General features: G+C 43.7%; 1 protein-coding gene across 13 annotated transcripts in view; it reads left to right on the top strand.

The window, feature by feature from the left end:
• Positions 1–26,210, top strand: part of AKAP13 (A-kinase anchoring protein 13) — a 312,448-nt gene that overhangs the window by 201,181 nt on the left and 85,057 nt on the right. For 12 of the 13 annotated variants that reach the window (XM_043489653.1, XM_043489650.1, XM_043489649.1 and 9 more), the window contains 2 exons: positions 16,604–16,679; positions 22,403–22,539. In XM_043489653.1, the coding sequence (XP_043345588.1) occupies positions 16,604–16,679; positions 22,403–22,539 (213 nt within the window). Of the gene's footprint in view, positions 1–37; positions 860–16,603; positions 16,680–22,402; positions 22,540–26,210 lie in introns of those variants that run through there. The other variant, XM_043489659.1, reaches the window with a different exon arrangement.

Raw genomic sequence — 26,210 nt, 5'->3', positions numbered from 1 at the left:
GGGGCCCGCGCCCCAAAAGGGAGGGAGCACGGGGGAGGAGTGGTCTTTTTTTTTTCCTTCCTGCTTTCACTCCGCTGTCATTAGATCTTTTCAACTGAAATCAGAACCAAGCCCTACTGCCTGGCGAGCGAGAGGCTGACTAGAGACTCTTTCTCTGAACAGAATCTCAGAATTTCAGCCTGCCTGCTTGCTTTTTTTTTTTTTTTTGCTGTGAGGGAAATACTGCTTTTCCTTGCTTTTGTGTTTTTAAGCAAGAAGAGGTTTTCATGAGAAAATTTTGTCCCGTCATCCCTGCGAAGTAGAGCTGTCTTCTCTTCTCCTCTGCTTGTCTTTTCCCGACAAGGTACATACTGGATTTTTCCTTGCCTCCTCTGGGCTGTTCCCCGCCACGTGCGTCGGCCGGCATGCGTAGCCCGTTAAGCCTTCATTTTTCTCCTGGAGTTATCGCCCGTGATGGAAACAGCCTGTGCTTCTCTCTCCGTCGAGATCTGACTAAAGTATAGCATCAAGGGGCATTTACTGTGGATACTGCGAGTTGTACGTGCATCACCCCGGGGCTCAGGCACTGCCAGGAAGTTCTCCATCCCATGAGGGACTTGGGCTTCTGCGTGGTTTGACCCCCTCGAGGTTTTCTTCATAGAGGAGTCCAGACAGCAGAAACCCCAGCCAGCTCCCCGCGAGAGGTTCAGACCTGGGGGCTTGCAGGCGCACCCTGACCCCCCCAGGTTACAGTGGGTCCCTCCTGCATCTCGTGTCCTCTCTTCTGCGTTTGGACAAAATGTATGAACGGCACAAGAGGCGCTACAGCCTGTGCGACATCTCCAAGGTGGACAGGACCGTGGACGTGGTACTGCTGAAGGTAAGGGGCCTCGCCGCATCCTCTTTCTGGCTCTGCATCCAACAGCTGGGTCCCTGGCCACCCTGTATTGGGAGAAAAGCTGAGAGGTGTATATGTGTGTACGTGTACACTGGGGATTGTGGAGTTGGGTTGGTGATCTTAAGGCTCCTAGCAGAATATCTGACCAGAAACAATGGAGATTTAAGAATCATCAAGTCACTTAGGTTTCAGCGTCATTTTACTTGCTTTAAAATGGATTCTTCTGCTCAAGAGGACCTCCTACTCTTGTAAATCACAGGTGGAGAAGTGCACCATCCGCTGCTCTTTCCCAGAGAGGTCTGTGTCCCTCTGCCCCCATCGTCCCCGCCCCGGGGCCCCGTCTGTAGAGGCATCATTATCTGTTGGTCTCTCCTCTTCTGCCTCTGTCTCCTAGTCTGTCTTTGCCTGACTCTTTTTTTTTTTCTCGGCTGTTTCTGCTGTCTATACTCACAACTCTTGGGGGAAAGACAGTACTTATTTCCTTTGGAAAGATCTCCACTCAGTCTGTTTATCAAGGTGGCACAGTGGCCGTTTTGGCTTGGTTTGACTGCTTTACAGGTCTCGCCTCTGTCTGTTAATTGCTGTGTTTGTTTTCTCCGCTTAGTGATGCTGGCTGTCTCTGGCAGGATGGGGGCGGGGCCTCTGGATGGCTAATTGCTCACAGAAGGCATCCTTGGGTCTAAAATTAGTAAGAACTCTTCCAGCCATAAGGTGGGAGTCTGGGAATGTTGGACGACTCTGGGAGCACTTTTTGGAAGTTTAGCCATCTTCTGGCAAAGGCAGGGGAAACTGGAAGCCAGCCAAGTGCTTCAGAGTTGCCAGAGAAGCTCAGTACCTGAGCTGACGAGGGTGTGGAGCCGGGGGCGTGCAGGCACAGTGGGAATGTATTGACCCGGTCCAGGAGGTAGGGGAGCTCTCGCATTGATTGATCAGTTCAGTTTATTACTTGAGACTCCCTCATTTTTTCCACTGATCCATTGAGGCCAAGCATGGCTCAGAAAGCTAGACACAGATGCCAGTGAACTAAGGCCACCACACCAGTGAGGGGCTGGGTGGCGGGGTTGTGACTGTGGAGAACCGCTGTCTGTCTCTCCATAGCCTCCATCAGCTGGCGCTCTGACTTGCCAGGGCGAGGCTCAGAGCAGTGGGCAACCTGGCATTTTGAACTTGATCCAAGATCTTATTCATCTTTTTTCCCTGAAATGTGAGCTCCGCTGTGAAATCACAGTGATGTTTGTTTGTTTTTGTCCTCCTTTGTCTGGAAGAGTATAGTTGTCAGGACCTATATGTGCTTGACTCTTTATGATGTCGGGCTTCCCAGGTGGCGCTAATGGTGAAGAACCGCCTGCCATTGTAGGAGACGTGAAAGACGAGTGTTCGATCCCTGTGTTGGGAAGATCCTCTGGAGGAGGAGCTCGTAACCCACTCCAGTATTCTCGCCTGGAGAATCCCATGGACAGAGGAGCCTGGCAGGCTACAGTCTATGGTCACACAGAGTCGGACACGACTGAGCACTTTGCATGCTTTATGATGTTCCCTGTCTGGGGAAAAAAGGGAAAGAGGGGAGGGAGGATAGAAAATCTCAGTATCACAGGAATGTGGTACATTTAAAACCGTGCTGAAATACATAATACTCTCCACTCTCACAGGGCATGAAAGCCCTTAGTAGCGGAGCTAACTCAGCACAGGCTTACTGCCTTCATAGATGCTGTTTTACAGTTTTAACAGAACACTTTTATATATGTTCATTTGAGTCGATTGGTCAGGCAGCAGTGGTCCCCACACCCCTACCCCAGACTCCTTTTCTTAGGAAGAGTTTGAGGCATCTCCTGAGCCCGGCTGAGGAACGTGAAAGACTTGAGTAATGTGATGTGTTTTTGTTTTTTGTTTTTTCCCCCACAAGGCCACAGCACATAATGGACATAGTTAGTTTTCTTTCTCTTGCTCTCTTTGTTTTTTGGATGTGCCTGTATTTGTATTCTTCTTTCTTTTCTTTTGTTTTTTTTGCACCATACTGCCTTTACATAACCAGAGTTTCAGTAGAAGAAACTTCACTTCTCAGAAAGCAGGCATTTATTACAAATAAGGAAGATGAGGTGGGCAACTTTGGTGCTGATTCTTTGCTTTGAAGACAGAGAAGGTCACGTCACTGGGAGATCTACACGAAAACAGTATTAATGACTTGTTCAGTGTCAGGCGTGGTGCTCTGTCCAAGGGGCACTGGGTCTCCAAAGTTCCTGTATTGCTTAAAGACAGGCAACAGACAAACAGAAAGTACACGTTACTGTAAGTGACTTGATAGAAATAAACAGTGTGCACTATAAGAAGTGATGGGAAGTCATTTCAGGTAGATCATTCTGAGGTTCTGACATTAAAAAAATTGGTCTCCTGAGAATTAGAAGACGCCAGCGCTGCCCCTAGGGAAGGTGTTCTAGGAAGGATTGGCCGAGACCCTGGGGCGGGGAGGGATGGGGAAGGCCGTGGTGATGGGAGAGCACTGGTCAGACCGGGCTTGGAAGAGCCAGGCCTCGACCCATCGTGAGGGGTCTGCTTTGCTGGGGTATGTTACTTCTCAGCTTACATTTTCAAAAGATCATTCTGGCACGTGGGAGTCTCTTAGGCTGCCGTTATGGTAGGCCAGGCGTGATGAAATGGCTCTGGGGTCTCCAGCGGGCAGGCACTTAGTCTTTAGGTCCCTAGTATTCGTTTCATCTTATGGGGAAAAACATTTTTGGATAGTTGGTAATTTTCTCACAGTTCATCCTAGGTAATAGGATACAACCCAGACGTAATTCTTTTCAAAGCTCATGTTCTTTCTTAGTCCCCTAGACTTCTTTGAGTTGGCCAACACTTTTATTTCATGAATGTATGTATCTGTATCTATATGTATCTTTACAAGTTTTAACTGCTAAGACTTTTTCAGTATGAAAAGTTGATCTCATTCACTTCTTTCCCAGTGTGGGGATTCCTTCTACAGCACTTTGAATTCAGATGTGAACCCACCATTTTTAGCAGCCTTTCCCCCACAACTTTTTTCTTTTTTTAATTCATTCAGAAGTGGCCTCCTCACTTATCTTCCATTTTGAATTTCAGTTTTTTTAAATCAGTGTTTTTAGAAATATATTATAATGGATATATGTGCTACTTGAGTTCCCAAGTGGCCATGTACTATGTTCCAGTGGAAGATTATTTTTTTTTAAATACCAAGGAGTTTGTAATTTTCTTTTATCTATTCATTATGTCTAAGCACTCAAAACAGTGTCCCTAATTCATGTTAAATGCTCAATAAGTTTTGGTTGTTGAATGAGTTAATCTGTTAAGATTTGTAAGCGTGGGTTCATAAAGCATCATGGTATGCAAACTGTGCTTAATGTGCTGGGATGTTTGGGGTAAAGAACAGAGAGATGAGTGAGTTGTGACAGTCATCACAAGATTTGGACCACGACCCTGTCTTTCTGGTATCATAACATTTACAACTCCATTCCTTCCCACTGGCATCCGAATAATTCACTGTGAATTAACTTGAAAATCTTATCCTCTGTTATATGCCCCTGCTTTTTGAGACTTACTCTGCATTCTGACCCATTCCCCTTGTCAGTTATGTTCAGTGATTTTCATGGGAGCTCTTCTGCATCAAAGCCTTCCCTTGGGATTTTTCCCAAGGCTGGGTACACCAGTCTTTATCCTCACATCAGCTGTTGCTTCCCATCATCAAACCCAATAGATGCTGAAGTCTTAGCTCCTTCTTGAATTTTTTTTTCTAATAATAAAGTAGGTTAATAGTATCCTTGGCTCTGCCACCCCAGTACACACATACATACATGTCACTCCTCACAGTATCCCCCAGTGCCTGTGTGACTTCTGGCTTCTTATGGTAGGTAAATGGTTAGTAACTATGAATCGTGTGCACAGAATGGAATAAGGAAGAATTTGAATCATTGGCAGACACCCTTTGGTATCAACAGGCCCATTTTCTTCAGCCAGCATCTTTCAAAGGCCTAGTTTTGTGTCTTTTTGTTTGGGGGCTGCACTGGGTCTTTGCAGGAAGAGAGCTCCCAGTGGCGTGCGGGATTCTCTAGTTGTGGTGTGTGGGCTCCGTAGTTTGCAGCAGGGCGGCTCAGTAGTTCTGGCGCCTTAGCTGCCCCTCCGCGTGTGGGAATCTTAGTTCCCTGACCAGGGATGGAACCCCAGTCCCTTCCATTGGAAGGTGGACTCTTAACCACTGGACCACCAGGGAAGTCCCTCTAAAGCCTATACAAGTTGGTGAGAGGAGCCTTTGTCTTCACACAGTTTGGTAGCTAACTCATGATCACATTAAGAGACTGTTCAAAGACAAAGACAAAGCACTTTGGAAATGTGAAGAAGACAAAGAAGTCAGAATCCTAGTTCAGCTACTGACTTTAATCCAGGGACCATTTCCATTTCACTAGTTTTATTACTTTGGGTAATTGCAAAAATATTGCCTACTAGTAACAACATGATTCTTCCTGCTGCTGACGATTTACTGACAGCATCCTTTGTAACTAGTACGTCAGAGTAGCAGATGGATGGTGAAAACATTTGCAACCCTGTTTTGTGGACACTGAGTGACGTGTGTATGGAGGACGATGATCTCCTCCCGTCCGTGATGCTCAGGCAGGCCCCCTGGCCTCATTGGTGAGCGCGCAGGAGTAGTTTGTCTGTAAGCCCAGTGTCACCTTCCAGGAAATACACATCCTTTAACAAGTTTACTTGCTCAAAGACACTTCCATGCTGCTTTAAACAAAAGACGTTAGGAGGCAAAAGACGACTGAAGGCAGCTCTGCCTGTCTGCTCAGTTAGAGTCTGGTTCCCTGAAAAGACTTTTGACTCAAGTGTTGGCTGCCCTGTCCGGATGGTGGGGTTTCTGCTTCCTTTTGTTCAGCCTTGTAACTCCAGCTACATCTCCTGAGACATTTGCAGGGGAAGTAAGTACAGGCAGTGACTGGGAAGGCTGGGTGTAACCATGAGCTGTCTTATTAGGATGTTCAAATATAAACAGTAGCAGAAACACTGCCAAAAACAAGGCAGTTCCCTCTCCACTGAAAATATGTACAGCTCTATTTTCAGACTGATGGGAACACAGTTTAGGTGTGGTTTAGATCATTCCAAGGAACCCAAGGCTTCAAGACAGGCATGGAAAAGTTACCAGGATGGTCAACATTTTTTCTGAATTAACTTCTCCCATCCCTTGTTCCATATGCACTGTAACTCACCAGAACTTTGGATGCTCGGTACCTGTAATGTCCACAATCTGATTGCCATGGAGATACAACATGGACAGAGGACTAAGTTTGTTTTTTAACTAAAGAATTGCAAATAGAGTCAGAGCCAGAAAGTGGTTTTGGGTGGCTTATTCCCCCAGAAGATGTGGATATTTAATGGCACGGTCTCTGTTTTCCTCATTTCCAACTGCTTGCTAAACAAAATTTCAGAGTCATTTTGATCTACTCCTTCTCCTACCCATTTAATCAGTTGCCAATCTTGTATTTTGCTACTAGTTCAAAGATTCCATAGAGCAACACCTGGGTAAAGGGCCTTATTATTGTTAGTTATTATCTTTGTTTTCCTCCTTAGCTCAAATTATTAGCAATCTCAACACTGTTGTCTCTTTCTAGTGCATCTCCTAATTCTGCTGGCCATCAGAATTTCCTGCCAAACCTAGTCTCAAGATGGCTAAGAAGAGTGTCAGTGGTACAGAGAACCAGTCTGTCATCCAGTAATGTAGAAACCTGGGTCTTAGAGGTCACCTTTTGGAAAAGAGACTACCATGAGAAGAGATGTGTTACCCTGAGTATAATCAGGGCCTGGCATTTTCTCTGGTCTGTAGCAAGCACTCTGAAAACGCTCCAGAGGAGCCACGTTGGGTGTGTGGCCTTTAAGTTATCTCACTGTGTGAGTGAGAAACAGTGGAGTTGTTGACAAATAGACCAAAGACGAAGGCGTCTTTTATTGGTCACGCTGATAAACCTGTTTCTGAAAGCAGGCGGGAGGAGGGGGAAAGGTTTTGTGATCAGCCTCTGCCTCCTGGGCGGCTTACTTGCACACACTCAGCGAGGTATTGGTCACACGTGAGTACGGGCTGCTTGGCGCTGCTGTCCCTGTGTGCAGGGTGTGGTCGGAAACGCTGATGCCGGTTTTGACCTTCTTCCCACACTCTGTCTGCAGACTCTGTCCTCTGGCTAATGGCGCTGACCACGACTGGTGGCATCTGGCCCGGATCACCAGCTCTCCCTCCAGCTGTGGGCCGCCTGACCGCTTTTCTCTAAACACGCTCGCTTCTCTGGAACCGCCGCACACTCACTCTGTTTTTGTTGTCGTGAGGAAATACATAACATAACAACACTCACCACACGAGTGTACAGTTCAGTGGCATCAAGTACGTTCACTTTGTCGTGCAGCTGTTGTATCACCACGGTCCAGAACTTCTTTGTCTTTGCAAACTGAAGCTCTGTACTCAGTAAACAGTAACTCTTCATCTCCCCCTGCCCCCAGTCCCTGGCAATCACCGTTCTATGTTTTGGCTCCAGAATTTGACTACCCTAGGTATCTTATATAAGTGGCATTGCACAGTATTTGTCCTTTCATGACTGACCTATTTCACTGAGTATAATGTCTTTGTGGTTTATCCATGTGGAAGCAGGTATCAGAATTCTGTCCTTATTTTAAGGCTCCATTGCATGTATATACTACCTTTTATTTATCCATTCATCTGTTGATGGCCAGTTGGGTTGTTTTCCCCTTTTATCTATTGTGAATAGTGATGCTGTGAGTGTTGACTTATAAATATGAGTACTGTTTTCAGTTCTTTGGGGTGTGTACCCAGAAGTGGAATTGCTGGATTGTATGGTGATTCTGTTTAAGTTTTGGAGGAACCCCTGTACTGTTTTCCACATTTTACATTCTCAAGAATTTACGTGCACACAGGTTTCAGTTCCTCTGCATTCTCACCAACACTGGTTATTTTCTGGAGGTTGTTTTGTTTTGGAGGGTGTGTATGTGTGTGTGCGTGGTTTAAATAACAGCCATCCTGATGGGCATGATGTGGTGTCTCACTGTGGTTTTGATTTATTTCATTTTGTGACTGCACACTCGCTTCTGTGCTGTTTCCGCCTGCACAGAGCCAGCCTTCCCGGTTTCTTCACCTGCAGCTGCGTGTCACCCACACGAGCACCACAGCAGTGTGTCTTCTCTCTGGGCACGTCCATTGGGCTCCCACTCCATTTGACATTCTTCTCACCACCTTTTACTCAAGAGCAGATGAAACCAGCTCCAGTCTTTCAATATGGGTAACTTTTAAGCATCTGAAAGACATCTTAACACTTCAGACTCAACCTCATCAAAGAGAGGCGCCATCACCGTCTCCTCTGGACTTCCTACGTCTTTTTCTCAGTGTGGGGTTTTTCTCTCTCTCTCATTTCTGTGGATTCTGCCCTTTGTAGCAGCTCGCTGACCTGCTGCTTCCTCTGTGTCCCACGGGGGCCACCCGTCCCCAGCCCAGGGACACACCTCCGGACTGGAGCTGCCTAGACGCCTCTTACTGGGCTGTGTCCCGGTTGTTCCCTGCTTGCCTTCCTTCCTTGCCTGTAGAAAGGAGCAGCTTTTTCTGCAGTTTTCCCAGGATGATACTGATTTTTTCACTCCCTTGCTTGTGTAACTGGGGTCAGGGGTTCACCTTGGTGGAGGTTAAAGCTTAGATTCACGGCTGCCGTGTCTCCCGTTCTTTCCTCAGTCATACTCCTGGACACCCTTGGTCTTTTCGTGCTCCTCAAGAACTTGTAAGGAGAACTCTCTACTCTGAGTTGTGAAGGCGCCTCCAGAACCACTGACTGGACGCACACACGCATGTTTCTGGGGAAGAGCGGTCCCTGGCTTCCCTCAGATCCTTGACGGAGTCTCTGCCACCAAAGGCCACGAACTCCAGCTCTGAAGTGTCCTGGCGGCCTTGCTCAGCCTCTTTTTCTCCATGGCAGGAATTCCCAGTGTCACCATCTCCCTTTTAGGCACACTTCCCCCTTGGAGGGCCCACTTTCTATACCACCAGCCTCATTAAGCTTGCCCCAAATCTCTGAGCCAGAAATTACCTTTCTTCATACTAGAGACTCCCTTACCTCTTTGGGTTTCAGGTACTCATGTACTTATTCTGTTTCACAAGCTAATCAGTACTACGCAGTCTGTATTCAATGGCTGTGGAGTTATTTCATGAGCTCTGGTAATCCGTGGGTTATATGCATAATCCATATGGTTATATGCATTGTCCTAGGGTGTGGATGCAGGTATAACCCTTGATGCCTTATACTTCATGTGTTTATTTCTGGCCAAGCTGGATCTTCTTCATTGGTGCACAGGCTTTTATTCAGTTGGGGGCTCCTCTCTGATTGCAGGTTTCTCTCTGCTGTGGCTTCTCTCGTTGGAGAGCACGGGCTCTAGGGCACGTGGACGTGGGTCCGTGCAGCACATGGGCTCGCTGGCGGCCACTCCCAGGCTCCCGAGCACAGTAGTTCTGGCCAACGGGCTTCGTTGCTCTACGGCATGTGGGCTCTTCCCGGATCAGGGATCACACCCGTGTCTCCTGCCATTGGGGGGCGGACTCCTAATCACCGAGCCCCCAGGGAAGCCCATCCTTGACCTTTTGGATGAACGAAGGTGCCTCATGCTTGTGAACTGTGGGGCCTGTCGTGCAGACTGCCTCCAGGCTCACGACTCGTCTTCCTCCTGCTGCACCTCGGCACTGTTCCTTGCCGAAGGCGGGCATGGTACTCCCCCAGAGCTGACTGGCCCGCTGTGTGGTTTAATCAACAAGATAGCAGTAGGAAGAAGTCTTCTTGGGCTAGATTTGCTCACCCTTTCCTGGTGAGGAAGCCTCTGATTTACCTGAAATCATACTGCTTTTCAGTGTAGGTTTTAGTTTGAAATGTTTGTGAATGAGTCCTGATGCCACAGAAGGAACTCCCTGGAGCCGCATAGCCGTCAGATTTCCTGAGGTTTCCTTGAGTGCTTGGAAGCGGTGAGCCTGCTCGGCACGTTGTTGGTAATTAACTGTCAGTGACTGAAAACGCAGGCTCCTGAAAGCAGACAAAGCCAAGACAAACAAACAGAAAACATTCCTTTCAGTTACAGCATTGTGATGTTCCGAAAATTGGCACCCCCAGTTTCATATTTTAGTTTTCTCGTTATAATACTTTACTTTCTAAATATTTTTGTCTAATTTAAGCAGTGACTCTCTTTTCCAGCCAGTAATCTCCAGAGATGTTAAATGCTCCTTTGCCAGATTTTTTCAGTTTCATATTGCTATTAAAAATTGTTTAAACAGTTGAATTCTGAGACAAACATTAAGAACAAGAAGAGGTAATTTGCAAGGGTGGGTGAAGAGCACCGGACTGGGAGTGAGGAAAAATGAGTCCTCACTCCATCTCTAAATGCTCTGTTACCTCCTTCAAGTCCCTTCACCCCCTGTGCCCGCCCCACTTTCTAATGGATCTGGTGAAGGGAGGCAGAGTGATCATCATCAAGGTTCTCCCTTTAGTTCTATCCTTAAAAATCATTGAGGATAATAAATTCAAAGATTATTCATTAAGCATCTGCTCTCTACTCCTGGGGAGATCTGTGGAAATTTTAAAGATAGGATTCACTTCTCAAGGAGCTTATGGTCTTTTGAGCAGATGCAGTTACCAGTACAATATAGTTGGCAAATAAATCTACCATCCCCAAATCTAGCCTCACCCGTGATGCCTCATCTCAAAAATGGCGATGTGCCTCCCAATGGGACAGGCGTCAGGTCCCATCCAGGCAACGGTAGTCTGCAAACTTGAAAGTACCATCAATTTAGAAATACAATGAGATGTTTTACAGTTTTAATTCTGGTATCACGTGTCTTGTTTCAAACTCTTCTTTCCAAAGTCACCATAAACCTCACGGTTGCCCAATTCAGTGACTTCTTTTTAAAGATTTATCAGTTCCAGCTTCTCAGCAGCAGTTGACACTGTGGTCCTACCTTCTGTCTTCAGCCCTCGGCTTTTCTTAACTTCCGTGAAACTCTAATCTCTGAATTCTTCTGCCTGTACAGTGTGGCAGTCTCCGGCTCCTCCCCCACATGTATTGTGCAATAATGCCTTGTGTAAAGTGAAAGAGAGGAGTTGTTATCTGGGCCAGTGTTTCTGTGTGTTACATTTGTGACCTGGGCAGCAATGTATAAAGCATTTCAGGTAGAGTTTGGCATTAGAGTGTCTCATTCAGGCTGATTCCCATTTCTCCTGATCACAGGACACTTTGTCCGCCCTCATTTCAGTGCCTAATGTGTGCAGAATGCTGTGGAAGACTTATTTACTTAATTTTTCCACATCTCTCTCACACCCACTGAGTTCTTTGAGGACTCAGTTCTTTTACTACCTTCTGCTTTTAAGGCTTGACACAAATGTTTTGATACATTGAAGATATTTAGTACTTTATTTAATGAGAGAAGGAAACGAATCTGAGGGTGTTTGGCATTATGTCTTCATAGAGTCTTCCTTTCCTAGAAAGTAATCAATAGATTAAAAAATAGTTTCCATTTTAAAAGAAGGAAAAGTTGGAAGTATGTTTCTAATGAGCAGTCATGTTTAAAACCAGCTGAACTACACGATCATGTTTTATTTACTCTCATCTAGTCTGTTTCACTTTTTCCATTTCATATTCAGTGCTCTGATTTCATTTAGTTTGTTTTCCAGTTTCTCCATCTCTTAAAATTTTTTCCTCATGCCTCTATCAAGCTTAGTAGAAAAACTTCTGTTTACATATATATAAATAATATGTATAATATATATATTTTTAGAAAACTTATGAATTTTTGCCTACTAAAAAATTTATGACATTTTGATTCTACTTAGTAGGAATAGAATGCTAGATTTCTAATTTAAAAAAGTGCAGCCAGCAACAGAGGTTTACTGTATGGCACAGGGAACTACAGTCAGTATCTTGTAATAAGCTATAATGGGAAATAATTTCAGAAATAATACATGTGTATGTGTATAACTGAATCACCTTGCTGTGCTCCTGAAGCATTGTAAGTCAACTGTACTTTGGTAAAATACATATATTTTAAAAAAGGAAAAGTTGAAAGTGTATCTCATATACTCACGTGAGATACCATTCACACCTGTCAAGTTGGATACATCTAAACACAGGTAAGAGCAGCAGCAGGTGTTGGTGAGTGAGTGGAGAGATCAGATCACTCGGACATTGGTGGTAGGAATGTCAAATGGCACGGCCACTCTGGAAAAGCCTGGCAAGCCCTCAGACTTTATTAAACGTAAAGTTATCATCACTTTATTTTTTTATTTATTTTATTTTATTTATTTATTTATTTATTTTTATTATCCACCCTTCAGTGTATACCCAAAAGAAGTGGAACATGTCCTATGCTCGTATATGGATATTCATGACAGGATTGTTCATAACAGCCAGAAAGTGAAAACAGCCCACATGTCTATCAGCTGAAGAATAAATAAATAAAATGTGGGAATATCCATACAGTGTTGTGGATTATTTGGCAGTAGAGTACAGTACTGATAAATGCTAAGACACAGATGAACTTTGAAAGCCTTGAACCTTAAAAGCTAAGTGCAAGAAGCCAGTAATCAAAGACATCAAAATGTATGATTCCATTTATACAAGATGTCCAGAGTAGGCAAATACATAGAAATGGAACATAGATTAATGGTTGCCTGGGGGAGGGGAGGGGTTTGGGGTAGTGTGTGACTACTGATGGATGCAAGGTTTCTTTTTGGTGCCGTGAAAATGTTTTAAAATTAGATAGTGGCCATGGTTTCCCAACTGTATTAAGACACTAGACCATTGAACAGGCTATTTAGTTGTTAAATAGATGAGTTTTAGAGTATATGAATTATGTTTCAATTTGTTGTTGTTCAGTCGCTAAGTCATGTCTGACTCTGCAACCCCATGGACAACAGCACGTCACACTTGCCTGTCCTTCACTGTCTTCCAGAGCTTGCTCAAACTCTTGTCCATTTAATCAGTGATGCTATCCAATGATCTCATCCTTTGTCATCCCCTTCTCCTGCCTTCAGTCTTTCCCAGCATCAGGGTCTTTTCCAGTGAGTCAACTCTTTGCATCAGGTGGCCAAAGTACTGGAGCTTCAGCACCAGTCCTTCTGATGAGTATTCAGGATTTATTTCTTTTAGGATTGACTGGTTTGATCTCCTTGCAGTCCAAGGGACTTTCGAGTCTTCTTCAGCACCACAACTGGAAAGCATCAATTCTTTCATGCTTGGCCTTGTTTATGGCCCAACTCTCATATCTGTACATAATTACTGGAAAAACCATAGCTTTGACTATACAAACCCTTGTCATATATTTCAATAAAGGTCTTAAAATGCAAAATTGCACAAAATGTGAAATTATGCACAAAAATGTGCAAATACACACACAAAATGTGATGTGGTATGCTGGATGGCCAATATCTGTTGAATCATCAAAAAGCAAGAGAGTTCCAGAAAAATATCTACTTCTGCTTTACTTGACTATGCCAAAGCCTTTGACTGTGTGGATCACAACAAACTGTGGAAAAAATTCTTTAAGAGATGGGAACACCAGACCACCTGACCTGCCTCCTGAGAAATCTGTATGCAGGTCAGGAAGCGACAGTTAGAACTGGAACAGTGAGACACTTTATTTTTGGGGACTCCAAGATTACTGCAGATGGTGACTGCAGCCCTGAAGTGAAGACGCTTGCTCCTTGGCAGAAAAGCTATGACCAACCTAGACAGCGTATTAAAAAGCAGAGACATTACTTTGCCAACAAAGGTCCATCTAGACAAGGCTATGTGGTTTTTCCAGTAGTCATGTATGGGATATGAGAGTTGAACTATAAAGAAAGCTGAGCACTGAAGAACTGATGCTTTTGAACTGTGGTGTTGGAGAAGACTCTTGAGAATCCCTTGGACTGTAAGGAAATCCAACCAGTCCATCCTGAAGGAAATCAGTCCTGAATATTCATTGGAAGACTGATGCTGAAGCTGGAACTTCAGTTCTTTGGCCACCTGATGCAAAGAACTGACTCAATGAAAAAGACTCTGATGCTGGGAAAGATTGAAGGCGGGAGGAGAAGGGGACGACAGAGGATGAGATGGTTGGATGGCATCACCAACTCAATGGACATGAGTTTGAGTAAGCTCCCGGAGTTGGTGATGGACAGGGAGGCTTGGCGTGCTGCAGTTCACAGGGTCGCAAAGAATAGGACACGACTGAGCAACTGAACTGAACTAGCTGACCCTGGATTGGATCCTGGAACAGTAAAGAACATTAATGGAAAAATGAATGAAATCCAAAGTCTGGAGTTTAATTAACAAAATGTTCCAGTGTTGGTTTCATTCTTTAAGTTTTAATTTTATTTTTTAACACTACAGACATTTTGTATTGGGGTATAGCTGATTAATAGTCATTAAAGAAGACTCAGGAACCTGTAGAAAAGTTAGAGTGGGTATTAGTTGTCTTTTTATGATTACTCAGGCATAACCACTCAAAACATTGAATCAGATTAAAGCTTTTCACCATATAGGTGTCATCAGGAGACTTTTGGCCACTGCTACCTTTAAGTATAGCAGTACTATTTAATATATACTAGTTGTCAACTGAAGTGAAGTCGCTCAGTCGTGTCTGACTCTTCGCGACCCCATGGACTGTAGCACCCAGGCTCCTTGGTCCATGGGATTTTCCAGGCATGAATACTGGAGTGGGTTGCTATTTCCTTCTTCAGGGGAATCGTCCCGACCCAGGGATCGAACCTAGGTCTCCCACATTGTAGGCAGACGCTTTACCGTCTGAGCTTGTCAACTGAACTGAACTGAACTGTCAAAACTGTGATGGGGTCTGAGATTTCACCCTACTTGCAAGCTACCAAGTCAGCCTGACAGTTTCGTGGCTGCTGTCTGAAGTCAAAAGCACCCTGAGCATCAGCTTCTTGTTGGTGCTGCCGGCTGCCCTGCTCCCGGGGGGCAACACGAGGGGCCCAGGGAGATGCTTGTCACAGCCGTGGGACCCTGAGGTCTTACTGTGTGCAGTAAGCCTGCCTCACTTTTGTTCTGACTTCACACACCTGTCTTCACACAGAAAGAAACAGTGTCTGTGTCTCCCCAGGCTGTGGGATGAAAGGACAGGCAGTGTCCTTTGCTCACTAGACACGCACAGGGAGATCCTTGAGGAGTTGTCTCCCACCACTAGTATGTTCTCGTCATCATTATTCAGAAATCAGTGTGTTTCATTAAAGGGATTTGATTTAATTTTCTTTCTTTCAATATTTATGGTATATTATTTTAAATAATACTCCACTAACTTTTTTGTTCAATAATACATTATTTCTGTATTATTTATATATTATTTTGCAAAATGTGTAACTCATTTTCTGTTACACACAAATGCCTAAAATGACATGAAAAGTGACGTCAATTCGTCCCTCAAGTATTGACGATGAAGAAAATTCTGTTTACTCATTAGCTATTGAGTAACTTCTGAAAAGGTGATGAATACATTCTCAGATCAAGAGTTTTAACAAAGTTTTCTAAAATGTTGAGTGGAGAGGTGTTGAAGATCATGGACTGGGAGAGAGCAATGTCATGATAATTCAGAGTGGCTCGGCATTCTTCACTGTTGTTAAAGGGTCTGCTTTTAAAATGTCCGTTATCTCTTTAAAATTTGTTGCTATGTTCATGTAGCAAAAGTACAGTAATTATGGACTCTTGCTTTTCCTGTTGACAGAGAAACTTTCTTCACTGGAAGTGAAGTTTGGCTCGTTTCAAATGAGGTGTAGTTCACAGTCAGAAATTCTTTCTCTAAATGAAAGGGTCTGTTTTGTTTTTTTAAGGAAAATTTGCTGTTTCCATTCTTTGAAAGATGGGGATTGGGTTTGTTAAGGTTACTGAATTTGAGGTTTCTTCCTTATACTCACTCAGATTGCATTTTGAAAGGGGATACTTTGCATAATCCCAGGGACCCTGCTGAATATTCTTTTCCATTCAAGGATCACTTTCAAATTTTTGGCATCATTCTGTAACACACCAGGAGTTGAAACACTGATGGCCTCTGGTCCCAGCCTCCATTCCTCTCTACTGGGAAAAGAGCTGAAGCGAGTCAATGATTTGGTGTTTGTTTCCTGTGGCTCTAGGTTTGCATAGTTTATTTGCAAGCAGTTTAATTTTTTGCATTTGCTCTTTGTCAGACAGTTGTAATTTGACAGAATGCCCCATAACTTTCTACCTTATTTGCTTAGCATGTTTAGGAAAGCTCTTGTTCTTTCTCACCCATATAATTTAGCATCTTCTCACCAAAGATCAGAAATTGACAAGTGTAGGTCCTGCAAGCCTAGTTATTTTTTGGCAAGAGAAATAATACAAACTTCTTCGAGCTAGTGTGGGGATTAAATAAAATGATATATGTAGAATTATTAGGATGAATTGAAATAATGTATGTAGAATTCTTAACCTGATACCCAAAGTACAGTGAACCTTGAATAAACAGGAATTATTTTTGCACTTTTTTTCTGACTTGCAAACCAGGATGTGAAATACGTAGTTCAACATTTGATCCATTTTACCTGTTAACTTCTTTTTTTTATTTCACCCTTGTCTGCACCATGATCTTCCTCTTTGTATGTCTTTTTCCGTTTTGCTTTTTTACGCATGACTTTTACTCAATCTCTCTTTCTTTCCCTTCAGATAAACCGAGAAAACTGGTGTACCATTGAGCCGTGCCCTGACGCAGCATCTCTTCTGGCTCCCACGCAGAGCCCGGGTAAGCGGGGATTCTCCATCTTCCGGTTTGCTTGAATAACTGCATCCAAAATGTCCCTTTTCCAGAGCCACCATCCCACTCTAATGCAGAATGTTGGCGATCTGTCCTTCATGAGCATTAGTGGGATAAGTGAGAAGAGTATTACGTGATTTGGGTTTCTAGGCCTTTTATCTATTCACAGCTGAAAATGAATGTGTAATTACCTAAATTTCATTTTAGCAGTAAGTTTCCACAGGTGGCTTTATGGTTGATTAATTCATCTGTGAAGGCATATGTGCTGTGCATATATGTACATGTGATAATGGTTTCTTAATATGATAAAACTATAAATATATGTTATTAAAGACTAATCTCAGGCCTCTTGATTTTGGCTGCGCATTGAAATTACCTGGGGACCTTTAAAAATATGCAGATGTCTGGGTCCTACCCCCTGGCGATTCCAATTTAATTAGGCTGAGGTGTGGTCTGAGCATCAGATCTCTAAAAGAGCCTTTGGTTCCTCTGCTGTGTAGCCTAGATTGAGAATCGTAATCTTTGGAAATACTGTCAGCAGTTGAGGCTCTCCTTAAGCACCCACGAGGTACTAGTGACATTAGATGAGGGTAAAAGGCCCTTAAGACCTCGGTGGTTAATGACACAGTGCATGTGTTGTGGTCGTTAGGAGTCCTGACTTTTCACCCACGTTGAGCCACTAATTCACTGTGATGCAAGGTTTGTTCCCGATGTCTGTGCTCTGTTGTCTTCCATCCCTGAAGCCTACTGGCTTTCCTTAAGGGAAGAGTCCAGATGACTGGTGAGTAACTCAAGTACCCTACGCCTGTTCTTGCAACTGGTAATTTGCATTTTGGGCTCTTGAGTCTGCTTTACCCAACAAAACCTCTGTTAACCTTTTCAGTTTTTCCTGACTTGCTTTAAAAATTACTGAGTTCTCATTTGCTGGTCATTTTAGAAACAGTTTAGCTGTGGATATATGGTAGTAGGAGGAAATTTAAGAACAAGATGGTTCAAATCCTCTTCCTAAAGAGAAGTGTCCTGCTGATTCTCAACCCTCTGACTTTGCTCCAAAGAAAGTGTTGGAAACAAATATGAGAATATTTTTTTTTCTTTCTATTTTTCTCTCATACAGAAGTTAAAGAATATTATTATGCTGTTGTGTTTAGGGTCTCCAAATATTGTAAGATTGACCTTGCTCATAGATGTAACTGACCCATTCCCCATCTAATCCCTTAGAATCTTCGACTTGAAAGTATACTACTCACTCTGTTTTAGTTCCTTAGCTGTTCGGGGCTTTTTCTAGAAGTGTAATTATTCTCAGCCACTCAAGCCGTGAAGTTGTTTGCCCTGTAGAGGTTGCCTCACAGTTAGAATAGTCACAGGAAAGTTCTCCACATGCCACAGTTTATTTTTACTCCTTAAAAGAGGTGAATTTGAACCCCTGAGCATTTTCCCCAGGGCATAATCTTAAATATTGTTGACTTTCTCCATACCACAGCCCCCTGAAAAACTTTGATTCTTTCAAATCTTTTTAAACCTCAGTTTAACAAAATCCTGAATTATGCTCCTGAACTTCAGGCCTGAGATTATGATTGTAGGCATAGTTTCTTGTGAATTCTAGATACGTTCAATCATGTAGGTTTCTTTCTTTTGCTTTTAAACAAAAGCTCAAGAGAACAATAGTGTTAGACTAAATAAGATAAAAACCTTTATTTAACGTCACTTTGCATACTCTTCAGGCTTTCCTAGAGTCTCAGAGGTAAAGAATCTGCCCACAGTGTGGGACACCCATGTTCGATCCCTGAGTCAGGAAGATCCCCTGGAGAAGGAAATGGCAACCCACTCATTCTCCATTCTTGCCTGGAGAATCCTATGGACAGAGGAGCCTGGTGGGCTAGAGTCCATGGGGTTGCAAAGAGTGGGACAGGACTGAGCGACTAACACTTTCACTTTCTTTCACTTGTATGATCTTCAGTCCAGGATAAATGCACACTTATTAAGTAGAAATAAGTGCACATGGATTACGGTTAACATAGTTCAGCAAAGCCCAGTGAGCAGGCTGCTGCTAAGTTTTCCTACCCTTCCCCAACTATAATTTGTTTGCATATGTAAAATTTAAGCCCAAGTGACTTGATAGGCACTTTGAAAGTGCACATTACATTTTGCTTGCTTTTAAAAAGGTGGTGGCTCAGAGCACAAAAGTAAGAGACAGATTTATAAACAGGTCATAAAATAGGACTGACCCACCACAAACTGTCATGTCCTTACCAGACTTTTGTCAGATCACAAGTTATAGGTTAATGAAGCTTTAACCCCAGTAGGTGTGTGTATCATATTATGCCTGCTGTGTGCCAAGGTGCAGATGTCCTTAACTAAGTGTATAAATTCTTTCTCACCATCACTACAACTATTTTAGGGAGGGACGTACTATCCTATTTCATTGGTAAGGAGTCTTAGAGGTCAAGAATGACTTCTTGCCTGGGGGTCTTTTAGTAGTCAGATCCGGATTTAAGCCACCTCACTCCATCTAAACCTAGCAATGGTTGTTCCTGTTTATACCTTCCTTATGCTCCACCTTATGGATTAGGAAGAAAGATTCCATTCATCTTGAAAACCTGCCAGCACATGTGAGCTGAGGGTCCCCGCACTCCCGTCTGTGGGGGTTTCATAACGCCTTCGGGCCCTCTGCTCCCCTTTTTCCTCGTTTTCATCCTCTTGCCTCCGCCCCAGCTCGACAGTCAGCGCCGGATCCCATCCCAGACTCGGGTTCGTTCCCTGGGTGAGGTGTTCCTCCCGGGACCGAGTTTGGACCTTCCCTGTGAATTTTCCGTTAGAATGTCTTGAACCGCTGCGTTTTCCAGTCTGGAATCTGCACGTGGTCTTTTGCCTGCCAGCTGGACGGCGAACGGCTCCGCGTAGTTGCTGTGACAGCCTTTTCTGCTCTTGGGCAGCCCCCTCCCCCTGCTGTTTTCCCCTCAACCGCAGAGTGGAGTTTTTGATTTTTCCAAGTGGGGAAAGCCGGGATGGTGGGGGTGGGGGGAGCAAGTAGAAAAATCACAGCCACCGACTCCACCTAAGTTAGTACATACTCTTAACTGTGAGGGGGGGAAAAACACCCAAAATTCTAGAATACCTGTGATTTCCAGGCTTTTAAAAGCAGGGCTATTCCCATTGAACTACACACAGAAACAGTTTGGACCAAGATTGAAATGAACTACTTTTCTACTTTAAACAGAAACATTTTCAGATTAATCTGTAAGCCCCACCTCAATTCCTGTGGCGTGATTTATGTATTAATACATCTGTGTTGAAATTTCCTCTTAATATATTCATTTCTACCCCGGGATTATAAACTGCCCCCTACCCTCCCACACACAAACATGAAACAGCTCTTTATTTGGGTAATCCCCAGTCAAATGCTTCACCAACAGAAAAGGTAATTTTGTTGACAAGTAATTCATGACCTGTATCGGTGCAGTGCCTTTTTGACCTTGTCTCAGATTCCTGGCTAATCCAGGGCTGATAATTTTTTTTTAAATAAATTTATTTTTTAATTGAAGGATAATTGCTTTTCAGAATTTTGTTGTTTCCTGTCAAACATCAATGTGAATCCAAGGCTAATAATTTATTAATGATCCCTTATTAGTTTAGATGAGAAAACCTTTTTCTTCTCATTATCTCTGAACACAGACATGTACACACACAGTTACTGTCTAAACATGTGTGTGATGTGCATGCATGCTCAGTTATGTCCGACTCTTTGCAACTCCATGGGCTGTAGCCCGACAGGGTCCTCTGTCCATGGGATTCTCTCCAGGCAAGAATACTGGAGTGGGATGCCATTCCCTTCTCCAGAGGATCTTCCCAACCCAGGGATTGAACCTGCGACTCTTGCGTCTCCTGCACTGGCAGGCAAATTCTTTACCGCTTTACCGCTGCGCCACTTGGGAAGCACATTGTCTAAGCATAGATTCTAAGAATTAAAAGAGACATTAGCATCATCTAGTTCAACCTCTACTCCCTCTTCTGTGTAGACAGTTTTTTCAAGACCTCTTGCCCCAGGCAGGCATTCTTCTCCAGCTCTTCTAGTGAGTGACCCTGATGACTTCAGGTGTCTGTCAGCCTGTGGCCCGGAAGCCTAGTTACAGTGAAGCTCTGGTTTCACTGGGCGAGCCTTCAGCCGTCCTCAGACACATTTTCTTCAAGCTCCTCTGCAGCCTGGATGTATCTCGGGTGTTTCCACTCTCATGACCTCATTGCCACGTTTATCAGTGTTTCAGTTTGATTTGTCTAGGAACAGACCCAGCCGTGGCGGTGCAGCGTCGGTGGCACCCGCTGGCCGTGGCCAGACTGTCCCCGTGTGGGACTTGGTACACTGTCTGTCTGTCTGTGCTTTGTCTGTGAATACAGCCCGAAACTGCTAGTGTCTTCTGTTTTGCCATCACCTTGTGTTGTCAGCTGCTCTTGAATTTCCTTTCAAGCAAAGCCTCCAGGTAGAGTTCTCTTGAACTGCCAGGCAGCCAGCTTGTCTACAACTGTCCCTCATTCATCACTTAGTAGCACCTGAAGATTTGATAAACTTACATGTGTTTTCCAAGTCATGCATCATGCCAACTAGAATGGAATCGCTTCATCTTTCAAAACTTGTTGAAGGAGGTTGATATCTTTCTTGGCATCACTATGTACCAATGTTTTAATCTCTGTTGTTACCAGGTCACATGTCCCTTTTGATTACAGAGTTAAGGGAGAGAATGGGTTAAATACTGAGCTAATTTAGGTCTGCTTCAGTTCAGTTCAGTCACTCAGAGAATTCTTTGAGGCACCAGTACAATATTTCTGTCAAGGCCCCTCTCTGTCTGCTTCCCCAGAGTTCATATCCTAGTTGTTGAACTGAAAACAGATTCTAGATTATGTATTTTTCTTCATCACATTATTCAGCCAATATCAGCTCTATCAAGGAAAAGTTAAATAGTTACATTTCTGTTATTGCATAATAAAATCTGTAAGTTTAATACACTGGTATGCTTATTAGTTATGCTTCCTCTTTGTCTTTCATCTTAGTATTTTGATAAAGTAATGAGTTTCCAGAAAGAACTTAAGTCTCAAGACAGAAATTGCCTGCACACCCTATCACATAGTTTCCTAACGAAGAACTTCAGAGTTTGGTAGCAAAAGAAATAAATTCTCTAACTACCAAGAGGAAAAGATGTATGTTTAAATACATAGGTGTTATTACAGTTCTAAATCACTGTTTGTTTGTTTGTTTGTTTTTTTTCATTTTTGTGCCCATGATTTATATGACAGACTCAGGTTATCAACAGAGAATTGAAAGCCACTAAATTTGTGTCCTTCACAGCTTTTTAATTGAAACATGTACATTATCATATGTGAAATAGATCTCCGGTCCAGCTTCGATGCATGAGACAGGGCTCTCAGGGCTGGTGCACTGGGCTGACCCTGAGGGATGGGATGGGAAGGGAGGTGGGAGGGGGGTTCAGAATGGGGAACACATGTACACTCATGGCTGATTCATGTCAATGTATGGCAGAAACCACTACTATATTGTAAAGTAATTAGCCTCCAATTAAAATACATCAATTTAAAAAAAAAATAGAAAAAATACAGCAAGAGAGAGATTGGGTAGTCGATCGATTTAAAAGGCTGATGGCTGGAATGAAAAGAAACTGATTTTTTTTTTAAGCAGTGGTTGAATGAATTTTCTTTTTCAGAATGTGACAGCTTCCTGGATATTGGACTGGGCCGAGAGTGTGCCTCAAAACCAGGTGTCCTTAAAAGAGAATCTGGGAGCGATTCTGACCTTTTTCACTCACCCGGTGAAGACGTGGACAGCATTGTCTTCTCCAAGGTACCGTTGGCCTCAGTGTGCGCCTCTGGCTAGCCTTCATCTCTTACACGATCTCAGAGACTTGTAAAGGCTCCCTTTTGGAGAATGCAGCTCCAGGTGGCGGGGCCTTAGAAAGAGGCCTTGACTACTTTCTTTTCTATAGAATCATGGCTGGTTCCATGCAGGTTGTGAAGCTCACATTGAGGCCTAAAGCAATGGACGTTCCTTTCAAGTGAATTAGAAGTCAGATGACGGTGACTGCTTCTCAGGGGGTAGGAAGGACCACGGGATAGACTGTAAGACGTCATGTGAATAAGCTCACCACAGAGTCCTGGCTGGTTAATGTGTTCAGGCCTGAAGCTCACGGCTGAGCTTGGTGAGGTCAGCCCTCCTCATTGCCTGCTTAATTGGAACTTTCTAGACCTCTGCTCGGGAATCCAGCTTTCTCCCTGGTGGAAAGCCACACCCATCCACATGAGTCACTTCATGTTTTCATAGTATTTGAGGCTCCAAGACACGCTCTCTTAACTTAGGTTTGCGTCTAGTTGCCGCAAGGTCCGTTTTGTCTCCCAAGAATAGAGGCCTTTCCCATAGCCGGGTCAGCTCATGGTATTGTTAACCTGCTGCAGCGGGTTGTCTTAACAGAGAGCTGGGGAGGGGCAGACACACAGCGGCCGTGCCGACGCCCTTGTGAGGAGCTCGTGGGAGAAGCGGCGGGCGGTTGGGTCAGTGGCTCATCAGGTCCCGAAGGCAGGCTGATGGTGCTGGGTCTCTACGCCAGAGGCCTTCTGGGACTCTGGGCCAGAACACGCTTAAGCCTCTCTGAGCCTACCTGCGCTTTCCCTCCCTCCTGCTCAGCGGCGCTCATGTGTCCGCTGGGCCTCCCCTTACCCTTGGCCTCTTTCCCTTTCCTGTGTTCCTTCCCTTCCAGGGGGCCTTGGAAAGACTCAGGGACTTCAGCATTCCTGTCGTCATTCCTCGTAGAAGGGGGAGAAGTAAAGTAGAAAAGTCCACTACCTTGGCAGAGCTATCCTTCTCTGAAGTTATTTACAGAGGAGGACATCAGTATGATCTCTTCTTTGTTTTTAGCCAACAGAATTTAGGTGATTTCCACTGTGATTTTGAGGTTTGCACTGTAAGGACTCCTAAAAGTGTCTGCTTCTCCCCAAGGGGAATGCCGTTCTCTAGGTGCCTGTCTCTCAAAAGGCATCAGTGAATACATTAGATATTATCTCTTAAGTTCCAGTTTTAAGATGGAATCACTGGTAATCACTCACACTGGGCCCTGGATATGTGAGGATTTGTTCAGCATTTATATACGTGTGACAGTTTTCTCTGTAAAAAAACTTTTTCACCAATTGTAAAGTTTCCTCCATGAAGAAACACTTGCTTGAACCTCCTAGGTGCATGCCAGCTTGCCCTGAATGTTGCCATCTCTAAGTTGAATGGTTTTCCTAGCTGAGGAGAATTAGAATTGACTACATGTTACTACTTAATTATTCCAACCTGCCAAAGTCATTTAGGTTTTGTTTATAAAAAATGGCCAGCACTGGATTTTAAGAGTTTTTTCCAGGACGACAGCACAGAAGCATTTTTAAAAGCCGAAATACATCCCTGACTAAACTTTGACCAGCATTTTGTGCTGGGGCTCCTCGGAAAGTCTGGAAATGGCGGAGACACTCTCCCCTCTTCACACTCGCATGAGAATGTCTGGCGGCCGGGGGTGAGGTTGGAGGGTCGTTCTCTTAGTGTCTCCACCCTGTCACGGCGGTTGGTGACCAGGAAAGGTTTTGCAACCACGTTTTCTCCAGCATTCACAAAACCAAGGGTTAACATGTGAGAGGAAAAGGAGACGGACAGGCTAACGTTTACAAGGTGCTTACTTTATGTGAGGCACTGAACAGAATTTTTTTACATAGGTGATCTCATTTCATGCTCCCAGCGGCCCTGCAAGGTGGGTGGTTTTATCCTCATTATACCCCTGAGGAAACAGACTCTGGTTGGTAAAGAGGTTGACTCAACATTACTCAGCTAGTAAGTGACAAAATTGAGATGTGTAGCTAGGCCCAACTCTGAAATCCACTCATTGATTTTGCTCTTAATCTCTAAGCACCTGCTTCAGTAACCAGTGCTTTTTACAGAAGCATGGCAGTGGTGGCAGACAGGCCATCAGCTACTTCCTTAAAGGCCTTCCCCTGTGGTCATCCACACAGCATTTGCTGTGAAGCATCAGACCCTCCCGGAATCTCTCTGCAGGCTCCAGCCCTCCCACACTCCCTTCTCTAAAGACTAATCTGTAGGCAAGGCATTGCGCCATCCTTTTCTGTGAACCACGAGTGGTACGTTAGGTCACTTCCTGCAGCCACTTGTGTGACTTTGGCCTTACAGAAAGCTCTTTAATGTCAGCCCACGGTGTTTGTCAGAACTTTCCACCTTAACCTCATGTTTCCACTTGGCATGCCGGCCTCCTGGCAAATATGACTCTTTGGTGAGTGTTGCGAGCTTCATGTTTTTTTCTGATGGATATTTGCTGGTTCCTGAGGTCTTGGCTTTTCCATAGATCAGTAGCATAAAAATTTAATTTTTGCTTTTAAAGTGAGAAGAAATCCTAGGGTTCTTTCTGGCCCTAGCTAAGAAAGAAAATGTGATTGTATAATACATGATCTGGCCCACTCTGCTACCCAAAAGGTAATTGAAGCCCACAGAATTATACTAATAGTTGCTGCCTCTTTTTCCCAAAGACAAAGCCCTTACACCTTGTTTTCTTCCCCGCCCCCCCCGCCCCCCCGCAATCATAAGATACTATCCACAATTGATTAAGAAAAAGCAAAGTGACTCCGCCAACATGCTAGCTCTTAAAGGAAAATCCTTTGTTTTGTATGCTGTCAATTGCTCTCAAGTACTTAAACATCAAGCCAAAAATTTACCTTAAATTTTTTAAACTTTTTCCGATAAAAGTAAATATATTTACAGAATCCAAATTAGAAAACCTGTGAACTCTTAATGCACAAGTATTGAAATGATTGTAATTTCAGAACTGTGAAGTGGGGCTAGTGTTTGCCATCAGCATAGCACATAAATGGATTAAGTGATTGGCATATACTAGGCATTTAAAATATATGCTTTTATTTTCAAGGCACATGTCCAAGGGCCTTGAGTATACTATAACAGATAATAATTTATAAGTATTTGAATAAATGAATGAAAATTAAAGGACTAGTATTTTGGCAGTGTTAAGGGTGATTCCTTCAGGTGTAGTAGTAAGATACAAAATGCATAGCTATTTCTAGATTTCTATATATATAAGTGTGTATAGTGTTTACACCTCTCCATGTACATATCTATATCATACCTGCATGGTATAACTCTGGTTAAGAAAGCCAGTCAGGCATTTTTTCTCCCCCAATACTTTTATTTTTAAAATTTTGAAACAGAAAAGCGGGAAGAATTCTGCGGTGAATACCCGCCACCTAGATTCTACAATTAACCTTTTATTATTTGCTTCATTACATAATTATACATCTGTCCCTCATTCTTTCCATTAGGTCATCTAATTTCTTTAATACACTTCAAAGTTATAGATATTAATGCACTCCACTTGTCAATACTTAGAATTCAGTATTTGTAAGATTTTTTTTATAATGTTTACATAAAATGAAGTACATGGTCTCGAGGGTACCATTCAGTGACTT

This window comes from Cervus canadensis, chromosome 17, assembly GCF_019320065.1.
Source record: "Cervus canadensis isolate Bull #8, Minnesota chromosome 17, ASM1932006v1, whole genome shotgun sequence".
NCBI lineage: Eukaryota > Metazoa > Chordata > Mammalia > Artiodactyla > Cervidae > Cervus > Cervus canadensis.
Note: the sequence above shows the minus strand (reverse complement) of the source record. Positions and strands in the feature narration are given on the sequence as shown.